This window comes from Macaca fascicularis, chromosome 19 (assembly GCF_037993035.2).
Source record: "Macaca fascicularis isolate 582-1 chromosome 19, T2T-MFA8v1.1".
NCBI lineage: Eukaryota > Metazoa > Chordata > Mammalia > Primates > Cercopithecidae > Macaca > Macaca fascicularis.
Window position 1 is genome coordinate 10,601,821 of NC_088393.1, and position 21,726 is coordinate 10,623,546.

The 21,726-nt window shown below is 51.2% G+C and overlaps 1 protein-coding gene across 21 annotated transcripts in view; it reads left to right on the plus strand.

Moving 5' to 3' along the window:
* The window catches only part of LOC102133501 (complement C3), a 35,145-nt gene extending 16,669 nt beyond the window's left edge, over nucleotides 1-18,476 (plus strand). For 5 of the 21 annotated variants that reach the window (XM_045379843.3, XM_045379836.3, XM_065536362.2 and 2 more), the window contains 17 exons: nucleotides 758-833; nucleotides 1,105-1,273; nucleotides 3,529-3,618; nucleotides 3,772-3,925; nucleotides 5,279-5,451; nucleotides 5,633-5,791; nucleotides 9,431-9,490; nucleotides 11,772-11,862; nucleotides 12,917-12,962; nucleotides 14,304-14,391; nucleotides 14,659-14,745; nucleotides 15,007-15,112; nucleotides 15,616-15,705; nucleotides 17,249-17,335; nucleotides 17,424-17,513; nucleotides 17,634-17,769; nucleotides 18,255-18,476. In XM_045379843.3, coding sequence (XP_045235778.2) covers nucleotides 758-833; nucleotides 1,105-1,273; nucleotides 3,529-3,618; nucleotides 3,772-3,925; nucleotides 5,279-5,451; nucleotides 5,633-5,791; nucleotides 9,431-9,490; nucleotides 11,772-11,862; nucleotides 12,917-12,962; nucleotides 14,304-14,391; nucleotides 14,659-14,745; nucleotides 15,007-15,112; nucleotides 15,616-15,705; nucleotides 17,249-17,335; nucleotides 17,424-17,513; nucleotides 17,634-17,769; nucleotides 18,255-18,387 — 1,835 coding nt within the window. In that variant the 3' untranslated portion in view covers nucleotides 18,388-18,476. Of the gene's footprint in view, nucleotides 1-757; nucleotides 834-1,104; nucleotides 1,274-3,528; nucleotides 3,619-3,771; nucleotides 3,926-5,278; nucleotides 5,472-5,632; nucleotides 5,792-9,430; nucleotides 9,491-11,771; nucleotides 11,863-12,916; nucleotides 12,963-14,303; nucleotides 14,392-14,559; nucleotides 14,746-15,006; nucleotides 15,113-15,615; nucleotides 16,129-17,219; nucleotides 17,336-17,423; nucleotides 17,514-17,633; nucleotides 17,770-18,254 lie in introns of those variants that run through there. The other 16 variants (XR_012428360.1, XR_012428358.1, XR_012428357.1 and 13 more) reach the window with 15 other exon arrangements.
* Nucleotides 18,477-21,726: the final 3,250 nt, after the last annotated feature.

The following is a 21,726-nucleotide window of genomic DNA, read 5'->3' on the forward strand; positions in this document are numbered from 1 at the left end:
CGGAGGTTGCAGTGAGCCGAGATCGCACCACTGCACTCCAGCCTGGGCAATAGAGAAAGACTGTCTCAAAAGAAAAAAAAAAAAAAAGGCCGGGCGGGGTGGCTCAAGCCTGTAATCCCAGCACTTTGGAGGCCGAGACGGGCGGATCACGAGGTCAGGAGATCGAGACCATCCTGGTTAACATGGTGAAACCCTGTCTCTACTAAAAAATACAAAAAAACTAGCCGGGTGAGGTGGCGGGCGCCTGTAGTCCCAGCTACTCGGGAGGCTGAGGGAGGAGAATGGTGTAAACCCGGGAGGCAGAGCTTGCAGTGAGCTGAGATCCGGCCACTGCATTCCAGCCTGGGAGACACAGCAAGATTCCGTCTCAAAAAAAAAAAAAAAAAAAAAAAAAAAACTCCCACATAGCACCCCTCAAGTTGCCCCATCTCCCAGGTTATATGTGGACAACAATACCTATGATTTCTTCCAGCAGCAACTCCAAGGGTAGCATGCCCTGCCCCAGAGTCCCCGAGGTGAAGGTTTCCTGGGTTACACTCAGAGACAACTGCATCCTGGGTCCCTCAAAGTCATTCCTGAGCCCTGCTCCTCACTTACACCTGGGCCCTAAACACCCCTCCAAAGCACACCTGGACAACAGGTCTCCCCCTCTAGATTACCTCTATGCGTGACACCCCCACGTCACCTCCAGTCCCTGCCCTCCAGGTTATTCCTGATAACACTGACTGTCCCTCAAAGCCCTGCTCTGTTGCCTCAGGCTACACTCGGATGCTGACCCACCGGAGTTCAGACGGCACCTACCACACCTCCAAGGGGAGCCCAGGAAGCACCTGGTGAGGAAGACCCTGTCACTCCTGTCGCTGCCACCCTGGAAGCCCACGGGGCCAGTCTGGGGTCTGATGACTCAGGAACATCCACGCTGTAGAGTCTTGGGGTCTTGGGGTGTCCAGCACATGGGTCTGGGGAATTCTACACTGGCAGGCCTGGGCAGTGGCAAATGGCAGGGGTCCACCTGGAATGGTGTGGACCATGGCGTAGACTCCCCCTATCCCAGAGCCCCCTTGGCTGCCGTTCGCACGTGTCACCTTCACCCTCTCCTGACAGGCTCACAAGCTATGTGTTCCGTGTCTTTGCCCTGGCCTACTCTACAATGACGACCCAAGTGCTTAGCCTGTCCTCTCTCTGTGACATGGCCAACTGGATCATCACCAACAGGCAGGCGGAGGACGGGCACTTCCTGGAGGAGGGTCCCGTGGTCATGACATCCATGCAGGTGATCACACCCCCCCCCCTGCCTGGGCCATTCAAACAAATCCCAGGGACTCTGTGCGCTAAGACGGAGATTTCCGGCTCCCAGTCTGTTCTTGGGCAGAATGAGAACAGGAAAGAGTTGAGGCTCGGTGCCAAGGATCACATCCCCGCCCAGGTCTAAACCACCTCACACTCTTCCTCATCCCCACATCAAGCAGTGGCCTGTCCTGTCCCTCCTCCCTCGGGCACTGAGTCCTCCCCAGCTTGCACACCCATCCCCACCGCGTCCCCTCACACCAGCATCCAGAAATGTCTTTCAAACGCAGCCTGGCAGGTCTCTCCCCTGCTCAAACACCTGCTGTAGCTCACAGCTATCTTTGTCTGTATCACCTCCTAGGCCTCGCCCCACCACTCCTTTCTCAGTATTCACACTTAACCACTCATAGGCTCCTCCAACTCTCCTCCAAAAAGTACTTTTGCTGCCTTCTCTGCAAGCAACAGGCCAAATTATTATTATTACTATTTATTATTTTGAGATAGAGTTCCACTCTGTCACTCAGACTGGAAGGTAGTGGCATGATCTCAACTCACTGCAACCTCCATCTCCTGGGTTCAAGCGAGTCTTATGCCTCAGCCACCCGAGTAGCTGAAATTACAGGCATGTGCCACCAGATCCAGCTAATTTTTACATTTTTGTTTTAGTAGATGGGGTTTCACCATGTGGTCCAGGCTGGTCTCAAACTCCTGCCCTTAAGTGGTCTGCCTGCCTCGGCCTCCCAAAGTTCTGGGATTACAGACATGAGCCTCGGCTGGAGTGCAGTAGCACGACCTCGGCTCACTGCCTCTGCCTCCTGGGTTCAGCCTATTTTACTATTTTTAGAGATAAGATCTTGCTCCGTTGCCCAGGCTGGAATGCAGTGGCACAATCATAGCTCATTACAGCCTCAAACTTCTGAGCTCAAGAGTCCCCTTGCCTTAGCCTCCTCAGTGGCTGGGACTAAAGGTGCAAACCACCATTCCTGGCTAATTTTTTTTTTTTTTTGAGATGGAGTCTCGCTCTGTTGCCCAGGCTGGAGTGCAGTGGTGAAATCTCGGCTCACTGCAACCTCTGCCTCCTGGGTTCAAGCGATTCTCCTGCCTCAGCTTCCTGAGTAGCTGGGAGTACAGGCATGCACCACCACACTTGGCTAATTTTTGTAGTTTTAGTAGAGACAGGGTTTTGCCATGTTGCCCAGGCTAGTCTCGAACTCCTGACCTCAGGTGATCTGCCCGCCTTTGCCTCCCAAAGTACTGGGATTACAGGCATGAGCCATCACCTCTGACCCTGACATGACCTTCTTTTTTTTTTTTTTTTTTTTTTTTTTTGAGACGGAGTCTTGCTCTGTCACCCAGGCTGGAGTGCAGTAGCACGATCTCAGCTCACTGCAACCTCCGCCTCCTGGGTTCAAGCGATTCTTCTGCCTCAGCCTCCCGAGTAACTGGGACTGCAGGCAAGTCCACTATATCAGGCTACTTTTTGTATTTTTAGTAGAGACAGGGTTTCACCGTATTGGCCAGGCTGGTCTCGAACTCCTGACCTCATGATCTGCCCACCTCAGCCTCCCAACATGCTGGGATTACAGGCGTGAACCACCGCACCCAGAATTTTTTTTTTTTTTTTTGAAACAGAGTCTTGCTCTGTCACCCAGGCTAGAGTGAAGTGGTGAGATCTCGGCTCACTGCAACATCTGCCTCCCAGGTTCGAGCGATTTTCCTGCCTCAGCCTCCTGAGTAGCTGGGACTACAGGCTCATGTCACCACGCCTGGTTAATTTTTTGTATTTTTTAGTAGCTATGGGGTTTCACCATGTTAGTCAGGATGGTCTCCATCTCCTGACATCATGATCCACCCGTGTCGGCCTCCCAAAGTGCTGGGATTACAGACGTGAGCCACCGCGCCTGGCCGACATGACCTTCTTATAAGGGCACCAGTTATTAGACTTAGGGTCCACCCTAATCCAGTATGATCTCTTCTTAATTTTAATTACATCCTCAAAGACCCAGTTTCCAAATAAGATCACATCTTAGGCCAAGCATGAGCCACCGTGCCCGGCCGATAGCTTTTGACTGTAGGGCAGACCCCAGGGAGGCAAACCTCTCCTTTCTGTCTTCATCCCACCTCCACCATCATCCCGCCCAGAGCTGGGTACCTGGAAACTTCTCAGGGTCAGACAGGAGAGGCTGAGGAAGGCATCTCCAAGACGCTGAGGGGATCACAGGTTGTACTCTGCGTCCACAGGGTGGCTACCAAGGCTCCGAGGAGGATGTATCCCTCACAGCTCTCGTCCTGATAGCCCTGAATGAGGGAAAGGAGTTGTGCAACCAGAAGGTAGGACCCCAGAGAGGAGGGCAGGATCTGTATGGTCCTCTAGCCCCAGCATCTGGAAAGCTCCCACACCCTTATGTCCCCCTGGGTCCCTCTAACTTCTAGACTTCTTTCCTCTCATCATCTCCCTCTGGCCTTCTCCCTCTGACCCTCTAGAATTTGATGGCCAGCATCGAGAGAGCCCGTGGCTTCCTGGAGAGAAAACTTCCTGACATTCAGACAACCTTTGCCATAGCCATAACCTCCTACGCACTGGCCCTTGCCAACAGCTCCCAAGCCAACGACCGCCTGGACAGCTTTGCTAGCCCTAGTGAGTGTGGGATGCTTCTTAGTCAACCTCAGTCATGGAGTGGGGAGGGGGTGATCTCAAATCCAGCAATGTGTCATTCATCACTTAGTGTTTCCTGAGCATCCACTGTGTATCAACTCTTGAGCTCAGACCCTGTGAGGCCAATGTAAACAACACTGATAAGTTCCCTGCCCTCAAGGGTCCCACCATCCTTGGAAGAGACAATCGGAAGACAGACAGGTCACCATATAATTCCAAACTGAGGCTGGGGGCAGTGGCTCATGCCTGTAATCCCAGTCCTTTGGGAGGCCAAGGCGGGCGGATCACCTGAGGTCAGGAGTTTGAGACCAGCCTGGCCAACATGGTGAAACACTGTCTCTACTAAACACAAAAAAATTAGCCGGTCGTGGTGATACATGCCTGTAGTCCCAGTTACTCAGGAGGCTGAAGCAGGAAAATCACTTGAACCCGCGAGGTGGAGCTTGCAGTGAGCCAAGATAGCGCCACTGCACTCCAGCCTGGGCAACAGAGTGGGACTCCATCTCAAAAAAAAAAAAAAAAAAAAAAAAAAAATCCCATGGTTGATCCTATCTCATCCCCAAGGGTCCATATCCCATCTTCTCCATTCCACAAATTAAAGAAAGTGGAACTAGGAAAATTTGCTTGCAGTGGGACTAGAGGGACCTGAAGGATTTTTTTTTTTTTTTGAGACAGAGTCTTGCTCTTGTCGCCCAGGCTGGAGTGCAATGGCATGATCTCAGCTCACTGCAACCTCCACCTCCCAGGTTCAAGTGATTCTCCTGCCTCAGCCTCCTGAGTAGCTGGGATTACAGGCACCCACCAGCACACCTGGCTAATTTTTTTGTAATTTTAGTAGAAACGGGGTTTCACCATGTTGGCCAGGCTGGTCTCGAACTCCTCAGGTGATCCACCTGGCTTGGCCTCCCAAAGTTCTGAGATTACAGGTGTAAGCCACCGCGCCCAGCCAGGAACTTTTTCTGAAACTCAATTTCCCCATCAGAAAATAGATCCCGTCTCCTAAGGTCGTTCTGAAAATTGGATGTCCGTGTTTCCTCAGCAAAGAGCTTCACATAAACTAGGTGATCAAGACTGGGCACGGTGGCTCACGCCTGTAATCCCAACACTTTGGGAGGTCGAGGTGAGAGAATGGCTTGAGCCAGGAGTTCAAAACCAACCTTGACAACATAATGAGAACTCCCCCACCCCCACTCCTCCATCTCTACAAAAATAAAAATAAAGTAGGTGATCAGTAAGATGGCAGATGAGAAAACTGGGCCAGATGACACAAGGAGAGGGCAGGTTACGGTGGGTGGGCCCAGCTCTGAGTGACAAGGTGGGCGTTCCTGTTTCTAGACAAAACCCACTGGCCGGTGGATGAGCAGAACCTCGGCTCCCTGTACACCATTGAGGCCACAGCCTACGCGCTCATGCAGAAGCTGGAGATGCGCCGGTACAATGAGACGCACGCCATCGCCAAGTGGCTACTAGAGAAGCGGGAGCTGGGAGGAGGCTTCGGGTCCACCCAGGTGATGGGGACCCCCGGGAGGTGAGGGCCAGAGTCGCTAGCCGAGATGCTGACGCGACTAGTCCAACGCTGGAGTGTGGGTGGCTGTCCGTGGTGCTGACACGCCGGCCGATGGTTTCTCGAGTGCTGTCTGTGGTGCTGATCCACGTTCCCCCATCTCCCCGCCCCATTCCAACACTCAGACCACGGTGGTGGCCCTTGAAGCTCTGACCCGCTTCCGCGAAGATGTCCCCTTCCAGGGCGTCCAGGATCTCCACGTCCAGGTCAGCGCCCCCAAGAAAGCCCTGAATGTGAATTGGCACATTGATCACAACAATGCCTACCAACAGCGGTCAGCAAAGGTATGTCACTAAGGGGCAGGCCAGAGTACACGCAGAAAAGACATTGGAGATGAGGCGAAGTGTCATGTCCCTGCTGATCTCCCTCCTCAAGACACACCCCAAGATATCATAAGCGATGGAAATGTGGCTATACTGTCAATGTATTGATTCTTCTATTCCATCAACATTTCCTGAGCATCTACTATGCATCAAAGACTCTCCTAGGCATTGAGGTTATTTTATGAAAGATCCATGGTCCCTGCTCTTATGGTATCTAGAAGATTCCATAAGATCTAGAAGAAAATGGGCCAGGTGACGTGACTCACGCCTATAATCCCAGGACTTTGGGAGGCTGAGGTGTGTGGATCACCTGAGGTCAGGCGTTCAAGACCAGCCTGGTCAATGTAGTGAAACCCCATCTCTACTAAAAATACAAAAATTGGCCGGGCGCGGTGGCTCACGCCTGTAATCCCAGCACTTTGGGAGGCCGAGGCGGGCGGATCACAAGGTCAGGAGATCGAGACCACGGTGAAACCCCGTCTCTACTAAAAATACAAAAAATTAGCCGGGCGCGGTTGTGGGCGCCTGTAGTCCCAGCTACTCGGGAGGCTGAGGCAGGAGAATGGCGTGAACCCGGGAGGCGGAGCTTGCAGTGAGCCGAGATTGCGCCACTGCACTCCAGCCTGGGCGACAGAGCGAGACTCCGTCTCAAAAAAAAAAAAAAAATAATAATAATAATAATAATAATAAAAATACAAAAATTACCTGGGCATGGTGGTGCGTGCCTGTAATCTCAGCTACTCAGGAGGCTGAGGCAGGAGAATCACTTGAACCCAGGAAGAGGAGGAAGTTGTAGTTACCTGGGATTGCACCTGGGTGGCAGAGTGAGACTCCATCTCAAAATAAAAATAAAAATAAATATTAAAAAAAATAAATAAATAAATGAAAAGAAATGACACCCTGGGCAACATCGCGAGACTCCATCTCTACTAAAAAAGAAAAGAAGGAAAACAACTCATCTAAGGTCATGCATTGTTTAGTGGATGTCCCTGGATAAATAGTTGTCAAGATGAAGAAAGCAGAGGGAGGGGAAGAGTGTTTCTTTTTGTTGTTGTTGTTGTGGTGGTGGTGGTGGTGGTTGTTGTTGTTGAGACAGAGTCTGACTCAGTCACCCAGGCTGGAGTGCAGTGGCATGATCTTGCCTCACTGAAACCTCCATCTCCTGTGTCAGCCTCCCCAGTAGCTGAGATTACAGGCATGCACCATTCAGCTAATTTTTGTAGTTTTAGTAGAAATGGGGTTTCTCCATGGTGGCCAGGCTGGTCTCGAAATCCTAGCCTCATGTGACCCACCTGCCTCGGCCTCCCAAATTGCTGGGATTACAGGCATGAGCCACCATGCCCAGCTAAGGAAGAGTGTTTCTGACATAGGGAACAGCACAGAGTGGAGACCCGGAGCCACTCAGGCACAGGAATGGTCAGAAGGGAGAACAGCAAATAAAGCAGGCTATTAGGAGGCTTGAAGGCTGGCAGAGCTCAGCAGAGGGCTGGGAGGCCATGGCAAGAATTAGGACTTGGTCCTATAGGTGATAAGATTTGATCTTATAGGCAATGAGATTTGAGTGACTGGCTGTGATTTTTTTCTTTCTTTTTCTTTTTTTTTCCTTTTTTTTTTTTTTTTTGTTATTTTTTGTTTTTTAGAGACAGGGTCCTACTCTGTTGCCCAGGCTGGAGTGCAGTGACACAAACATAGTTCATGGCAGACTCTAATTCTTGGGCTCGAGCAATCCTCCTGCTTTAGCCTCCTGAGTAGCTGGGACTAGACATGCACCAGCATGTCCGACTTAATTTTCAATTTTTTTTGTAGAGATGGGGTCTAGCTAAATTGCCCAGGTATGTTTTGAACTCCTGGGCTCAAGCAATCCTCCCCCTTTGGCTTCCCACATTGCTGGGATTACAGGCATGCCATTATGTTTGGTTTGGCTGTGAATTTTTAAAATTTTATTCTGGTTGATGCAAGAAGACTATAATGAGGAAAACAAGAGTAGCTGCAGATGAAGATAGAGATTAGATTGGTGGTTGCCAGAGGATAGGAAGTGCACGAAGAAAGGGAGGGATGAAAAGAAGTTGATTAATGGGTACAAGCATATGGTTCGATAGAAGAAATAAGACTGAGTGTTTGATAGATTCGTAGGGTGACTATAGTTTACAATAATCTATTGCATATTTCAAAATAGCTGGAAGAAAAGAATTAGCATAATTTTAGCATAAAGAAAAGACAAATATTTAAGGTGATGGATATCTGAGGTACACTGATCTGATCTTTACATATTATATGAATGCATTACATTATCACAGGTGCCTTGAAACTATGTACATCCATTAGGCATCAATTTTTTTTTTTTTTTTAGATGGAGTCTCACTCTGTCGCCCAGGCTGGAGTGCAGTGGCACAGTCTCAGTTCACTGCAGGCTCTGCTTCCTGGGGTCAAGTGATTCTCCTGCCTCAGCCTCCTGAGTAGCTGGGATTACAGGCACCTGCCACCACCCTCAGCTAATTTTTGTATTTTTTAGTAGAGACGGGGTTTCACCATGTTGGCCAGGCTGCTCGAACTCCTGACCTCAGATGGTCCACCTGCCTTGGCCTCCCAAAGTGCTGGGATTACAGGCATGAGCCACTGCACCCAGCCCATTATGCATCAATTTTAAAAGACAAAGAAAAATAAAGAGAGGTGCAGAGGTGCCAGTGAGAAGGGGCTCATGGGAGCTCCGCACACAGAGAAACTTGGAAATGCTCCAAAGAGAACAGATTCCAGGGATGCACATTAGGACACAGCCTGAGCTGAGGCGTGCAGATAATCGGAGGTCAGGAGTTCAAGACCAGCCTGGCCAACATGGTGAAACCCCATCTCTACTAAAAATATCAAAATTAGCTGGGCGTGACAGCACAAGCCTGTAGTCCCAACTACTCGGAAGGCTGAGGAAGGAGAATCACTTGAACCCAGGAGGCAGAAGTTGCAGTGAGCCGGGATCATGCCACTGCACTCCAGCCTGGGCAACAAAGCGAGTCTCTGTCTCAAAAAAAAAAAAAAAAAAAAAAAAAGACACAGCCTTAGGCTGGACTTGGTGGCTCATGCTTGTAATCCTAACACTCTGGGAGTCCAAGGTGGGTGGATCACTTGAGGTCAGGAGTTCAAGACCAGCATGGGCAACATAGTTAGATCCTGTTACTACAAAAAAATACAACAACAAAAAAAAATTAGCTAGGTGTGGTGGCACACACCTGTAGTCCCAGCTACTTTGGAGGCTAAGACAGGAGGATCGCTTGAGACCAGGAGGCAGAGGCGCACCAAGGTGAGCCGAGGTCGCACCACTGCACTCCAGCCTGGGCTACAGACTGAGACCTGGTCTCAAAAACAAACAAACAAAACAGGCTGAATGAGCAGTTCCGGTTGATCTATGATAGTGTAGACACCACAAATGATCTCTGAAGAGGGAAAAGCAAAACCATCTGCGTGGAGAGAGATGGAAAATGAATCACCAGGTCCCAGGTTAGGGAATAACCGAGGCCCTGGTGAGTGTTTAGGCCTCACATCCCCCTACACTTGACCCTCACTTTGCTGCTTCCTCCATCCTTAAATCTTCCCCTTTGTTCTCTTCAGTTCCTTGCCCAGGATGACCTAGAGATCAAAGCCAGTGGCAACGGGAGAGGCACCATCTCGGTAGGTTTTGTATTCAACTGTATTAGTCTGTTCAGGCTGCCACAGCAAAATAGACTGGGTGGCTTATAAACAACAGAAATTGGCCCAGCATGGTGGCTCATGCCTGCAATCCCAGCATTTTGAGAGGCCCAGGCGGGAGAATCGCTTGAGTCCAGGAGTTCAAGATGCACTGGGGCAACAGAGTGAGACTCTGTCTCTACAAAAAATTGAAAAATTAGCTGGGCATGGTGGCACATGTCTATAGTCACAGCTACTCAAGAGGCTGAGGTGGAAGGATTGCTTGAGCCCAGGAGATAGAAGTTGCAGTGAGTCGTGATCAAGACTTTGCATTCTCTCCTAAATGATAAAGTAAGATTCTATCTCAAAGGAAGGAAGGAAGAGAAAGAGAAGAAAGAAAAGAAAGGAAAGCAAGAAAGCAAGAAAGAAAGGCCAGGTGCAGTGGCTTGACTGGGCACGGTGGCTCAGGCCTGTAATCCCAGCAGTTTGCTAGGCCGAAGGGGGAGGATCACCTAAGGTCAGGAGTTCGAGACTAGCCTGGTCAATGTGGTGAAACCCTGTCTCTATAAAAATTACGAAAGTTAACCAAGCATGGTAGCGGGGACCTGTAGTACCAGCTACTCAGGAGGCTGAGGCAGGAGAATCAGTTGAACACAGGAGGCAGAGTTTGCAGTGAGCCAAGATTGAGCCATTGCACCCCAGTCTGGGTGACTAGAGCAAAACTCTGTCAGAAAGAAAGAAGAAAGCAAAGAAAGAAAGAGAGAGAGAGAGAGAGGAGGAGGAGGAGGAGAAGAAGAAGGAGAAGAAGAAGAAGAAGGAGGAGGAGGAGGAGGAGGAGGAGGAAGGAAGGAAGGAAGGAAGGAAGGAAGGAAGGAAGGAAGGAAGAAAGAAAGAAAGACACACAAGTAAGAAAGGGGAAAGAAAGAGAGAGAGGGAGAAATTTATTGCTCACAGTTCTGGAAGACAGTTCTGGAAGATGGGAAGTCCAATATCAAGGCAAGGTACACTCTCTGTTTCAGGCTGGGCATGGTGGCTCACGCCTGTAATCCCATCACTTTGGGAGGCCAAGGCAGGCAGATCACAAGATCAGGAGATCGAGACCATCCTGGCTAACAGGGTGAAACCCCGTCTCTACTAAAAATACAAAAAATTAGCCAGGCGTGGCGGTGTGCACCTATATTCCCAGCTGCTGGGGAGACTGAGGCAGGAGAATGGTGTGAACCTGGGAGGCAGAGCTTGCACTAAGCCGAGATCGCGCCACTGCACTCCAGCCTGGGCGACACAGCAAGACTCTGTGTCAAAAATAAATAAATAAATAAATAAATAAATAAATAAAATATTATACTAATATTATTATTTATTTATAACCTAAATAAATAAATATAGGCCAGTCGGTGTGATTCATGCCTGCAATCCCAGCACTTTGGGAGGCTGAGTGCTGGGATGACGTCCATGATTTTTTTTTTTTTTTTTGAGATGGAGTCTTGCTCTGTCACCCAGGCTGGAGTGCAGTGGCGCGATCTCAGCTCACTGCAATCTCTGCCTCCCAGGTTCAAGTGATTCTCTTGCCTCAGCTTCCTGAGTAGCTGGGACTACAGGTGCACAGCAGCATGCCCGGCAAATTTTTTGTATTTTTAGTAGAGACAGGGTTTCACCATATTGGCCAGGCTGGTCTCAAACTCCTGACCTGAAGTAATCTGACCGCCTTGACCTCCCAAAGTGCTGGAATTCCAGGCATGAGCCACCATGCCCGGCCTGACATCCATGACCTCTTCCAGCCCCATGACATATGCCTGGGGCTGTAATCCAGCAGTTTGGGACATATGACAGCTCTTTTGTTCACCAAAAGGTCGTCTGGTGTCGTGTTCCAGACAGTGGAGTCATGGCTAAATCTCTGCCTTTGTTATGTGACCCTGAGCAAGTCATACCTTTCTTCAAGCCTCTGTGAATGGGTTAAAATTAAATAAAATTCAAAATTCAGTTTCTCCATCGAACTAGCCACGTTTCAAGTGTTCGGTAGCCACGTGTGGCTAATGGCTGCCACATTGGACAATGCCAAATGGGACCATTTCCGTTACTGCATAAAGTTCTTTTACACAGAGCTGGTCTAGACTCCAGACACGGCTCTGGCCACTGCACCTAGGAATTGATGGGGTCAGGGAGGGGGGCGATCTTGCAGTAAATTCCCCACATGGCCAGAGACTTGGAAAGTCAAGGATTGGGGTACAGAGGAAAGGCAGTGCATGGGGAAGGGCTCTGACAGCCCCCTTTCCTGGCCTGGCAGATCCTGACCATGTACCACAAGTCCCCAGAGTCCTGGGAGGACAACTGCAACCTGTACCACCTGAATGTGACTCTCCACAGTGTCTTAGAAGGTAAGCCTGGTGTGGCTACAGGAGGAGAAAGCGTAGAGTTTTAGGAGAAGAAGTTGGAAAGGTGATGGGGGAAGATGGTGTAGGGACTTGTTAGCCACAGTGAGGACTTTGGCTTTTGTTCTGAGTAAGGTGGGGCATGGAAGGTTCCAAACAGAGGAGGGACGTGACCTAGCACAGGTTTGCACAGGCTCCCTCTGATCTGACCACTCTAGAAGGTGAGGGTGGGAGCCAGGTGACCAGGAAGGACGTGACTGCATTGGTCCTGCAGGAGATGATGGAGGCCAAGCCAGATTAGGGACTCTGGAGACTATCAGATATTAGTGGGCCAGGCACAGTGGCTCATGCTTGCTATTCCAACACTTTGGGAGGCTGAGGCAGGAGGATCGCTTGAGCTCAGGAATTCAAGACCAGCCCGGGTAGCATAGTGAGACCCCATCTCTACAAAAAATTAGCTGGGCATGGTGATGCTTGCCTGTGGTTCCAGCTACTCAGGAAGTTGAGGTGGGAAGATCACTTGAGCCCAGGAGGTGGAGGCTGCAGTGAACCATGATTGCGCCATTGCACTCTAGCCTGGGCAACAGAGTGAGACCCTCTTTCAAAAGAAAAAAAAAAAAACAGAGAAATAGTTGGATTCCACAGTTCCCAGCCTGGGGCACCAAGAAGGAGAGAGGACTATTGGGAGCTCACTGTGGGAGTAAGAGGAACAACCCTCACCAGTCCCATGAATTTTAGGGACTAAACATCGCCAAGGTTCTGGTTTTTGCTTCATTTCTTAATAATAATAACAATAATAATAATAGTTACAAAGCACCGATCAGGCACCATGCTGAGGGCTTTACTTGTATTAACTTATTTAATCCTCACAACAACCCTGTTGGGTTGGGAATATTATGATCCCCCCTTATGGATGAGTAAACTGAAGCACAGAGAAGTTAAGCAACTTGCTCAAAGTCACACAGCAGAGGCAGGATTTGAATCCAAGAAGCTGGCTCCAGAGACTGTGCACTTGGTCACTGTGCTCCCCAGCCTCTAAACTGCTGCCTTCTCTCTGCAGAAAATAAAAAGGGAGACGAGACCTTTCGGCTCAGGATGGAAACAAGGTCAGGGCACCAGGATCTTGAACTGGGCGGGAGGAAGCTCTCACTTTCTGGGACCCAGATTCCTTAGCGGCCTTCCTTGTGTACTGAGTGGACAGTGGGAACCAGCCAAGCTTGCGTCTCCATGTCTGTCCCCCATTCTGTCCCTGCCTCCTGCCATGTCTGCATGTCCTCAGATGACCGACAGGCTCTACCTCAGCTGACATGCTCCGTGACTCAGATGCCCGGAGCTGGCTCCAAGCCCTGAAGCTCTCGCCGTCGTTCTCATTTTCTCCAGACACCCCAGCCCCCACCCCAGTCCTGCCCTGTCCATACCTTCCTTGCCCAAGTTTGCTTCAGATAGAAACATTATTGGGCACCTACTCTGTGCCAGGCCCTGTTCTTGGAGCCAGGGACCCAGCTATGAGCAAGGCAGCCTCTCCCTGCCCTGGCGAAGCCCACAGTCCATCAGGAGAGACAGACAATCACCAAATTATCATACAGAACCAATATGAAATGGCAAATATGATTTCATGTGGCAAAGGAGAGGTTTACAGAGCCATGGGAGGCAAATCAGCGAATGATCTGGGCCTGGCGTGGTGGCTCATGCCTGTAATCCCAGCACTTTGGGAAGCCGAGAGGATCACTTGACCCCAGGAGTTTGAGGCCAGCCAGGGCAACACAGCAAGACCTCATCTCTTAAAAATAAATAAATAAATAAATAAATAATAAAAATTAAAAAATTAGCTAGCGGTGGGGGTGCATGTCTATAGTCTCAGCTACTCATGAGCCTGAGACAGGAGGATCACTTGAGCCCAGGAAGCTGAGGCTATAGTGAGCCATGATTGAACCACTGCGCTCCAGCCTGAGTGACCCTGTTTCAAAAAAAAAAAAGAATGATCTGGTGTGTGGGGTGTAGGTTGGGGAAGGCTTCCCAGAGGGAAGATACATCCCAGAGGGAAGATACATCCCAGAGGGAGTGATACATCAGCTGAGATAGAAAACACGAGAGGTGTTTCAGGATGAAGAGGCAGGAGCGAAGATTCCAGGCTGAGTGAACAGCATGTGCAAAGGCCCGATGGCAGGAGAGGGAACAAGGCTAACCGTGATCAAATGGAGGCCGAGGTGGGAGGAGGTGATGTGGAAGGGTGTCAGGATTGAGGCAAGGCATTTGGTCATTGAAGCAAGGAGGCAAGGTAGTCAGATTTCTGCTTGCTAAAGCTCTGTGTTGTGAGTGGCAAAGGGGACATGCGGAGACCTGGGAGGAGGCTACTGCACTAGTCCAAGCCAGAGACAATAGCAGTGGAGAGGATGGAGAGAGAGACGGGAGGACAGTGGGGGAAGACTGAGGCTGTGAATTTCCAGGTTCCAGAACAATCGAGAGGCCACAATGACCATCATGGAGGTCTCCCTGCTCACTGGCTTCTACCCCAACCAGGATGACCTCAAACAGGTAACGCAGACCCCACCTACAGGCTTCCTGAGCAGCCTTTCCATACTTCCCACATGGATGCAGGGCGGTGTCTACTCAAATCAAGGTTCCTGGGTTAATGCCCCATCGTCACTTCTGGGTGACTCCCTGCATGGCCTCAACCAAATATTTTCCCTGCTTGGGCCTCAGTTTCCTCTACTGTGAGGTTGACTGGACAAAGGCTGGAGCTCTAGGGCTAGGGGCCTTGGAGGCTGTCAGCCACCCTCCAGTCTCCACCCTCTGCCCCAGCTCACGAGTGATGTGGAGAGGTACGCCTTTCAGTACGAAACCAAGACAAGTACTAGCGACAGCACCGTTGTCCTCTACCTGGAAAAGGTGAGAGGGGCTGGGTGCCCTCCGCCAGAGATGTGTGGGCACCCCGGGGGCTGGAGAACCCAAGGTCGGTCCCCTGGGTGGTTTTGCAGAGAGCCAGGCCCTCTGAGATCAGCCCCTCCGGTTGCGATTCCTGTGGTCAAGGTCACATGGTCCGTGGTCATGGCCAACGCCAACAGCCAAGGCCTCGTAGTCAGTGCCACGAGGTCAGTGTCCCACGGTCAGTGGCCCTGGCCGGCTCAGACAGGACTCTGTTCTCTCCAGCTCTCCCATGAGAAAAACACAGTGCTGGGCTTTCGTGTTCACAGGATGCTGCAGGCGGAGTTCCTGCAGGCCGCCCTGGTCACTATCTACGACTACTACGAGCCTTGTAAGGAGGGGCCCCGTGCATGGGGATGAGGCCTGCAAAGGACAGGGCCAGGTGCCAGGCGATGAGAGACTGGGAATTGCCAAAAGGGAGCTGGGTCTGGGTGGACATAAGGGGCGTGGTCTTATTGGAGTGACCTTCGTGGGCGGGGACAGGAAGGAGACGGGGAGAAGTTGAAAGGGGACTGGGCGTGGCCTGCTGGGAATGGGTGGGGAAGGGGCAGGCTCTTTTGCGTGGGCGTGGCCTGTCGACAGAGGTGGCTGGCCAGGGCCCTTCAAAGTGAGGTTTGCAGTGGGCAGGGCCAGGAAGAGGGGAAGGTCTGGGAGGACCTGGAAAGCACAGCCCAGTGACAAGGAGAGGCAGGAAGGAGCCTGGACTTTGGAGGATGGGGAAGACAAGGCCAGGGCCCAGAGCAGGTGAAGACCAGGCCAGGTAGGCACTGAACCCCCAGGAACACTGGCCCAAGACAACGCACCCCCCTCAACCCCTGCACCCTCCATTCACAGCCCGGAGGTGCAGCACTTTCTACAACCTGCCTACAGAGCAATCTTCCCTGCGAAAGATCTGCCACAAAGACGTCTGCAGATGTGCGGAGGGTGAGATGTGCCGAGGGTGAGCCCCATGCCGCCAGGCTGAGGCTGCCAGGTTGTGGGGGGTGGATCCAGGAGCCCTTCAAGCCTCCTCCTGGCTATAGTCTGGCCTGAGTTTAGACAGAAAGAGAAAGAGACAGAGACAAAGAGAGACAGAAAGAGGGCACAGAGAGACAAAGCTTGTCACACACACACTCGCACTGCCAAGGATCAAATGACATGGAGACAGAGAGAAAGACACAAAGAGACGACGACAGGAGAAATAGACAAGAAAGTGACCAAAAAGAGAGACAGACGCTGGGCATGGTGGCTTACACCTGTAATCCCAGCACTTTGGGAGAGGATGGCTTGAGGCCAGGAGTTCCAGATCAGCCTGCGCAACAGAGAGACCATCTCTACAAATAAAAAAAAAATTAGCCAGGAGTGGTGGTAAGTACCTGTAGCCCTAGCTACTTGGGCGGCTGAGGCAGGAGAATCACTTGAGCCCAGGAGTTGGAGGCTGTAGTGAGCTATGCTTGTGCCACTGCACTCCAGCCAGGGTGATACAACAAGACCTTCTCTCAAAAATAAATTTTAAAAAGCCGGGCTCAGTGGCTTACACCTGTAATCCCAGCATTTTGGGAGCCAAGGTGGGTGGATCACTTCAGGTCAGGAGTTCAAGACCGGCCTGGTCAACATGGTGAAATTCCATCTCTACTGAAAATACAAAACTTAGCTAAGCGTTGTGGTGCATGTCTGTAGTCCCAGCTACTTGGAAGACCGAGGCACGAGAATCGCTTGAACCTGGGAGGTGGAGGTTGCAGTGAGCTGAGATCATACCACTGCATTCCAGCCTGGGCAACAGAGCGAGACTCTGTCTCAAAAAAATAAATAAATAAATAGGTCAAGTATGATGGCTCACACCTGCTGTCCCAACACTTTGGGAGGCCAAAGTGAGAGGATTGCTTCGGCCTAGGAATTTGAGACCAGTCGGGGCAACATAGTGAGACTCTTCATCTCTTAAAAAATAATAATAGGCCGGGCGCGGTGGCTCAAGCCTGTAATCCCAGCACTTTGGGAGGCCGAGACGGGCGGATCACGAGGTCAGGAGATCGAGACCATCCTGGCTAACACGGTGAAACCCCGTCTCTACTAAAAAATACAAAAAACTAGCCGGGCGTGGTGGCGGCGCCTGTAGTCCCAGCTACTCGGGAGGCTGAGGCAGAAGAATGGCGTGAATCCGGGAGGCGGAGCTTGCAGTGAGCTGAGATCCGGCCACTGCACTCCAGCCTGGGCGGCAGAGCGAGACTCCGTCTCAAAAAAAAAAAAAAAAAAAAAAAAAAAAAATAATAATAATAATAATGAGAGCGAGAGAAGGAAAAGAAAGGAAGGAGGAAGGAAAAAGAAAAAGAAAAAGAAAGAGAGAGAGACAGAGAGAGAGCCCCACAGACTAGAAGGGCCAGATCCAGAGACCCAGTCCTGGGGGCTGAAGGGAGGGAGGGTGGGGGGTTAATGGGAGGAAGTCCCCTGTCCCAGTGCAGCCAGAGCAGCCGCCCACCTGATCCTGCAGGACAGTGCCCATCCCTGCAGAAGCCCAGTGGCCAATTGAGGCAGGAGGAGCTCCAGACAACAGCATGTGAGGCAGGCGTGGATTTTGGTGAGTGTGGGGAGCCGCAGGGGACAGGCAGAGCCCACTTGCAGGCCGAATGCCAACACGACACCCTTCTGCCCTCCCCGTTCCCCAGTGTACAAGACAAAGCTGGAATCTGTGGAGGTCTCTGCCTCCAACCCTTACGTCTATTACAACATGCAGCTCGAAGACATCATTAAGAGTGGTATGTCCCAGGTGACAAAGGAAGAATCCCAGTGTGGGGTCACCCTGTGGGCCTACCCTGGGGGTCCCATTGTGTGGGAGGGTCAGACTTATGTGTGCGCACACACTGGGTTTTCTCCAGGCACAGATCCTGCCACACCCCTTGCCATGAAGAAATTCATCTCCCACGCCACCTGCCACGACTCCCTGGGGTTGCAAGAACAGGAATCGTACCTTATCATGGGCCAGACGTCAGACCTGTGGAGAATCAAATCTGAGTGCGTGAGGGGCTCCACCTGTCCTGGGAACTCAAGCCTGGGCCCTCTTCCTTACCCTCAACCCAGCCCTCAGTTCCACAATTTTTGCTGGAGGTTCCAAGTGATTCTCCTGCCTCAGCCTCTCAAGTAGTAGCTGGGACTACAGGTGTGCACCACCACGCCTGGCTAGTTTTTGTATTTTTAGTAGAGACGGTGTTTCATCATGTTGGCCAGGCTGGTCTCGAACTCCTGGCCTCTAGTGATCCGCCCACTTTGGCCTCCCAAAATCCTGGGGTTATGGCCATGAGCCACTGCACCCGGCCAGGGAAGCATTTACTAATTCCCAGTGATTTGGACTAAGAGGGTGGAAGACCAGAGAGGGCCTTTGGGTGGGGACACTACAGGCTAAGGCTCTGGCAGGCTGTCAGACAGGGCAGGGCAGGGAGGTTGCCATATCCCCAGGGTCGCCAGGCCCTCCTCACCTTCTTGCTTCTTGTAACCCACAGTTACAGCTACGTTCTGGGCAGGGAGACGTTCCTCATGCTTTGGCCAGCAGATGGAGATGCCAGCAAGAAAGAATTGCGGAAGCAACTGGACGAATTTTCGGAATATATGCGCACCCATGGCTGCGAGTCCTGAGCCTCCTCAGCTTTCAGGGAGGTGACACCAGGCAGCTCTGGGCCACTGGGTTTAACCCCAAATAAAGAGCACAAGATATCACACCCAAACCCTGGACACTTGTCCCTGTTGCACCTTTCACCAGGGGACCTGCACAACCTGCTCTGGCATGACGTGGACCTGTCTCCTCCCTCCTCCCCCGCTACTTGGGTGGCTGAGGTGGGAGGCTCACTCGAGCCCAGGAGTTGGAGGCTGTAGTGAGCTATGCTCACTACATTTGGCTCCGTTCTGACCACACTGGCCTCCTTTGTATCCTTCCAGCATCCACCTCCGCGGGAAGATGATTCCCAGCTCTGGGCTTTTGCACCCACCATCCCTCTCCCAGGTGCACCCCTCCCCCTAAAGTCGGCTTAGCTTGAATCGTTCCCTTTTCTGGGCTCTGTTTAATTGTCACCTCTGGCATGGTGGCTCATGCCTGTAATCCCAGCACTTTGGGAGGCCAAGGTGGGTGGATGTTAAGTGTGTGTTTTCCCTGCCCCACAATGTCAGCTCCTTAAAGTCGGGGTTGTATCTGTCTTATTCGCTGTGGTATTCCCTGTTTTTACAGCAGGAGCTGGAACTCAGTAGGTGCTCAGGAAATGAGTGTTGACTCAGTGAATAGACGGATGGATGAATGAGTCAGTGAATAAATGGATGGCTGAGTTTGATGCCCACATTCTGAGCTTGGCCCTAATGGTTCACTTGCTGTGTAACTTCAAGCAGCTTATAGTGATGGAAGCTTTGTTTTGGTTTTGGTTTTGTTTTGTTTTGTTTTGTTTTTTGAGACAGAGTCTCGCTCTATCGCCCAGGCTGGAGTGCAGTGGTGCGATCTCAGCTCATTGCCACCTCTGCCTCCCAGGTTCAAGCAATTTTCCTGTCTCAGCCTCCTGAGTAGCTGGGACTACAGGTGCCCGCCAGCACGCCCAGCTAATTTTTTGTATTTTTAGTAGAGACGAGGTTTCACCGTGTTAGCCAGGATGGTCTCGATTTCCTGACCTCGTGATCCGCCCGCCTCAGCCTCCCCAAGTGCTGGGATTACAGGCGTGAGCCATCACACCCAGCCAGATTCTAGATTCTTAGATTCTTAGTACGGTTTTTTTTTTTCTTTCTTTCTTTCCCTTTATTTTTTTTGACAGAGTCTCACTCTGTTGCCCAGGCCAGAGTACTGTGGTGTGATCTAGGCTCACTGCAACCTCTGTCTCCTGGGTCCAAGTGATTCTCGTGCCTCAGCCTCCCTAGTAGCTGGTATTGCAGGCATGCACCATGATGCCTGGATACTTTTTGTATTTTTGGTAGACACGGGGTTTTACCATGTTGGCCAGGCTGGTCTCGAACTCCTGACCTCAGGTGATCTGTCTGTCTTGGCCTCCCAGAGTACTGGGATTACGGGCATGACCCACTCAGCCGAGATTCTTTATCTGTGTCTTTGCTGTCTGTTTCCTCTACTGGGCTGGGAGCCCCAGGAGAGCAGGGAGGCTGCCTGTCTTAGCCACAGTTATAATCACAGACACATTCAGGGCCTGGCACATAATAGGTGCTCATTTTGCTGAATGAATGATTGAAGAAGTAAAAGAGAGGCCGGGCGCGGTGGCTCAAGCCTGTAATCCCAGCACTTTGGGAGGCCGAGGCGGGCGGATCACGAGGTCAGGAGATCGAGACCATCTTGGCAAACACGGTGAAACCCCGTCTCTACTAAAAAATACAAAAAACTAGCCGGGCAAGGTGGCGGGCGCCTGTAGTCCCAGCTACTCAGGAGGCTGAGGCAGGAGAATGGCGTGAACCTGGGAGGCAGAGCTTGCAGTGAGCTGAGATCCAGCCACTGCACTCCAGCCTGGGTGAAAGAGCGAGACTCCGTCTCAAAAAAAAAAAAAAAAAGCAAAAGAGAAAGGGAGTGAGAGAGAAGAAAGGGAGGGAGGGAAGAAAAGAAAGATAAAAGGATAGAGGGAGAGAGGGATGGAAGGAGGGAAGGAGGAAGGGAGGGAAGGAAGGAGGGAAGGAGGGAGAGAAGAGAAAAAGAGAAGGATAAAGGGAGGGAGGGGAGGGGAAGGAAGGGAGGTGATGGGGAAGAGGGAAGGAGAAGGAAGAAAGAAGGGAAGGAAAGATGGCAGGCAAACTGGCTTATGGCCTGTTTCTGTACAGTCCTCAAGCTAAGAGTAGGGTTTTTTTGTTTTTTTGTTTTTTTTTGAGACAAAGTCTTGCTCTTATCACCAAGGCTGGAGTGCAATGGGCGATCTCTGTTCACTGCAACCTCTACCTCCCAGGTTCAAGCAATTTTCCTGCCTCAGCCTCCCCAGTAGCTGTGATTACAGGTGCTCAACATCACACCCAGCTAATTTTTCTATTTTTAGTAAAGACAAGGTTTCGCCATGTTGGCCAGGCTGGTCTCGAGCTCCTGACCTCAGGCGATCTACCAGCCTTGGCCTCCCAAAGTGCTGGAATTACAGACGTGAGCCACCACACCTGGCCTTTTAAAATATATATGTATATTTTGAGACAGAGTTTCGCTCTTGTTACCCAGGCTGGAGTGCAATGGTGCACTCACCACAACCTCTGCCTCCTGGGATCAAGCAATTCTCCTGCCTCAGCCTCCTGAGTAGCTGGGATTACAGGCATGTGCCACCACACCCAGGTAATTTTTTTGTTTGTTTTTTTGTTTTTTTTGTTTTGTTTGTTTTTGTTTTTGTTTGAGACGGAGTCTTGCTCCTCGCCCAGGCTGGAGTGCAGTGGCGCGATCTCAGCTCACTGCAAGCTCCGCCTCCTGGGTTCACGCCATTCTCCCGCCTCAGCCTCCCGAGTAGATGGGACTACAGGCACCCGCCACCACGCCCGGCTAATTTTTTGTATTTTTAGTAGAGACGGGATTTCACCATGTTAGCCAGGATGGTCTCGATCTCCTGACCTCGTGATCCGCCCATGTCGGCCTCCCAAAGTGCTGGGATTACAGGCATGAGCCACCGCGCCCAGCCAATTTTTTTGTATTTTTAGTAGAGACAGGGGTTCTCCATGTTGGTCAGGCTAGTCTCGAACTCCCAACCTCAGGTGATCCACCCTCCTCGGCCTCCCAAAGTGCTGGGATTACAGGCGTGAGTCACCATGCCTGGCCTTAAAACATTTTTAAAGGATTGATTAACAACAACAACAACAACAATAGGCTGGACACGGTTGCTCCTGCCTGTAAGCCCAACACTTTGAGAGGATGAGGTAGGAGAATCCCTTGAGGCCAGGAGTTCATGATCCGCCTAGAAAAGAGCCAGGCGCGGTGGTGTGCACCTGTAGTCCCAACTACTTGGGAGGCTGAGGAGGGTGGATCACGCCACTGCA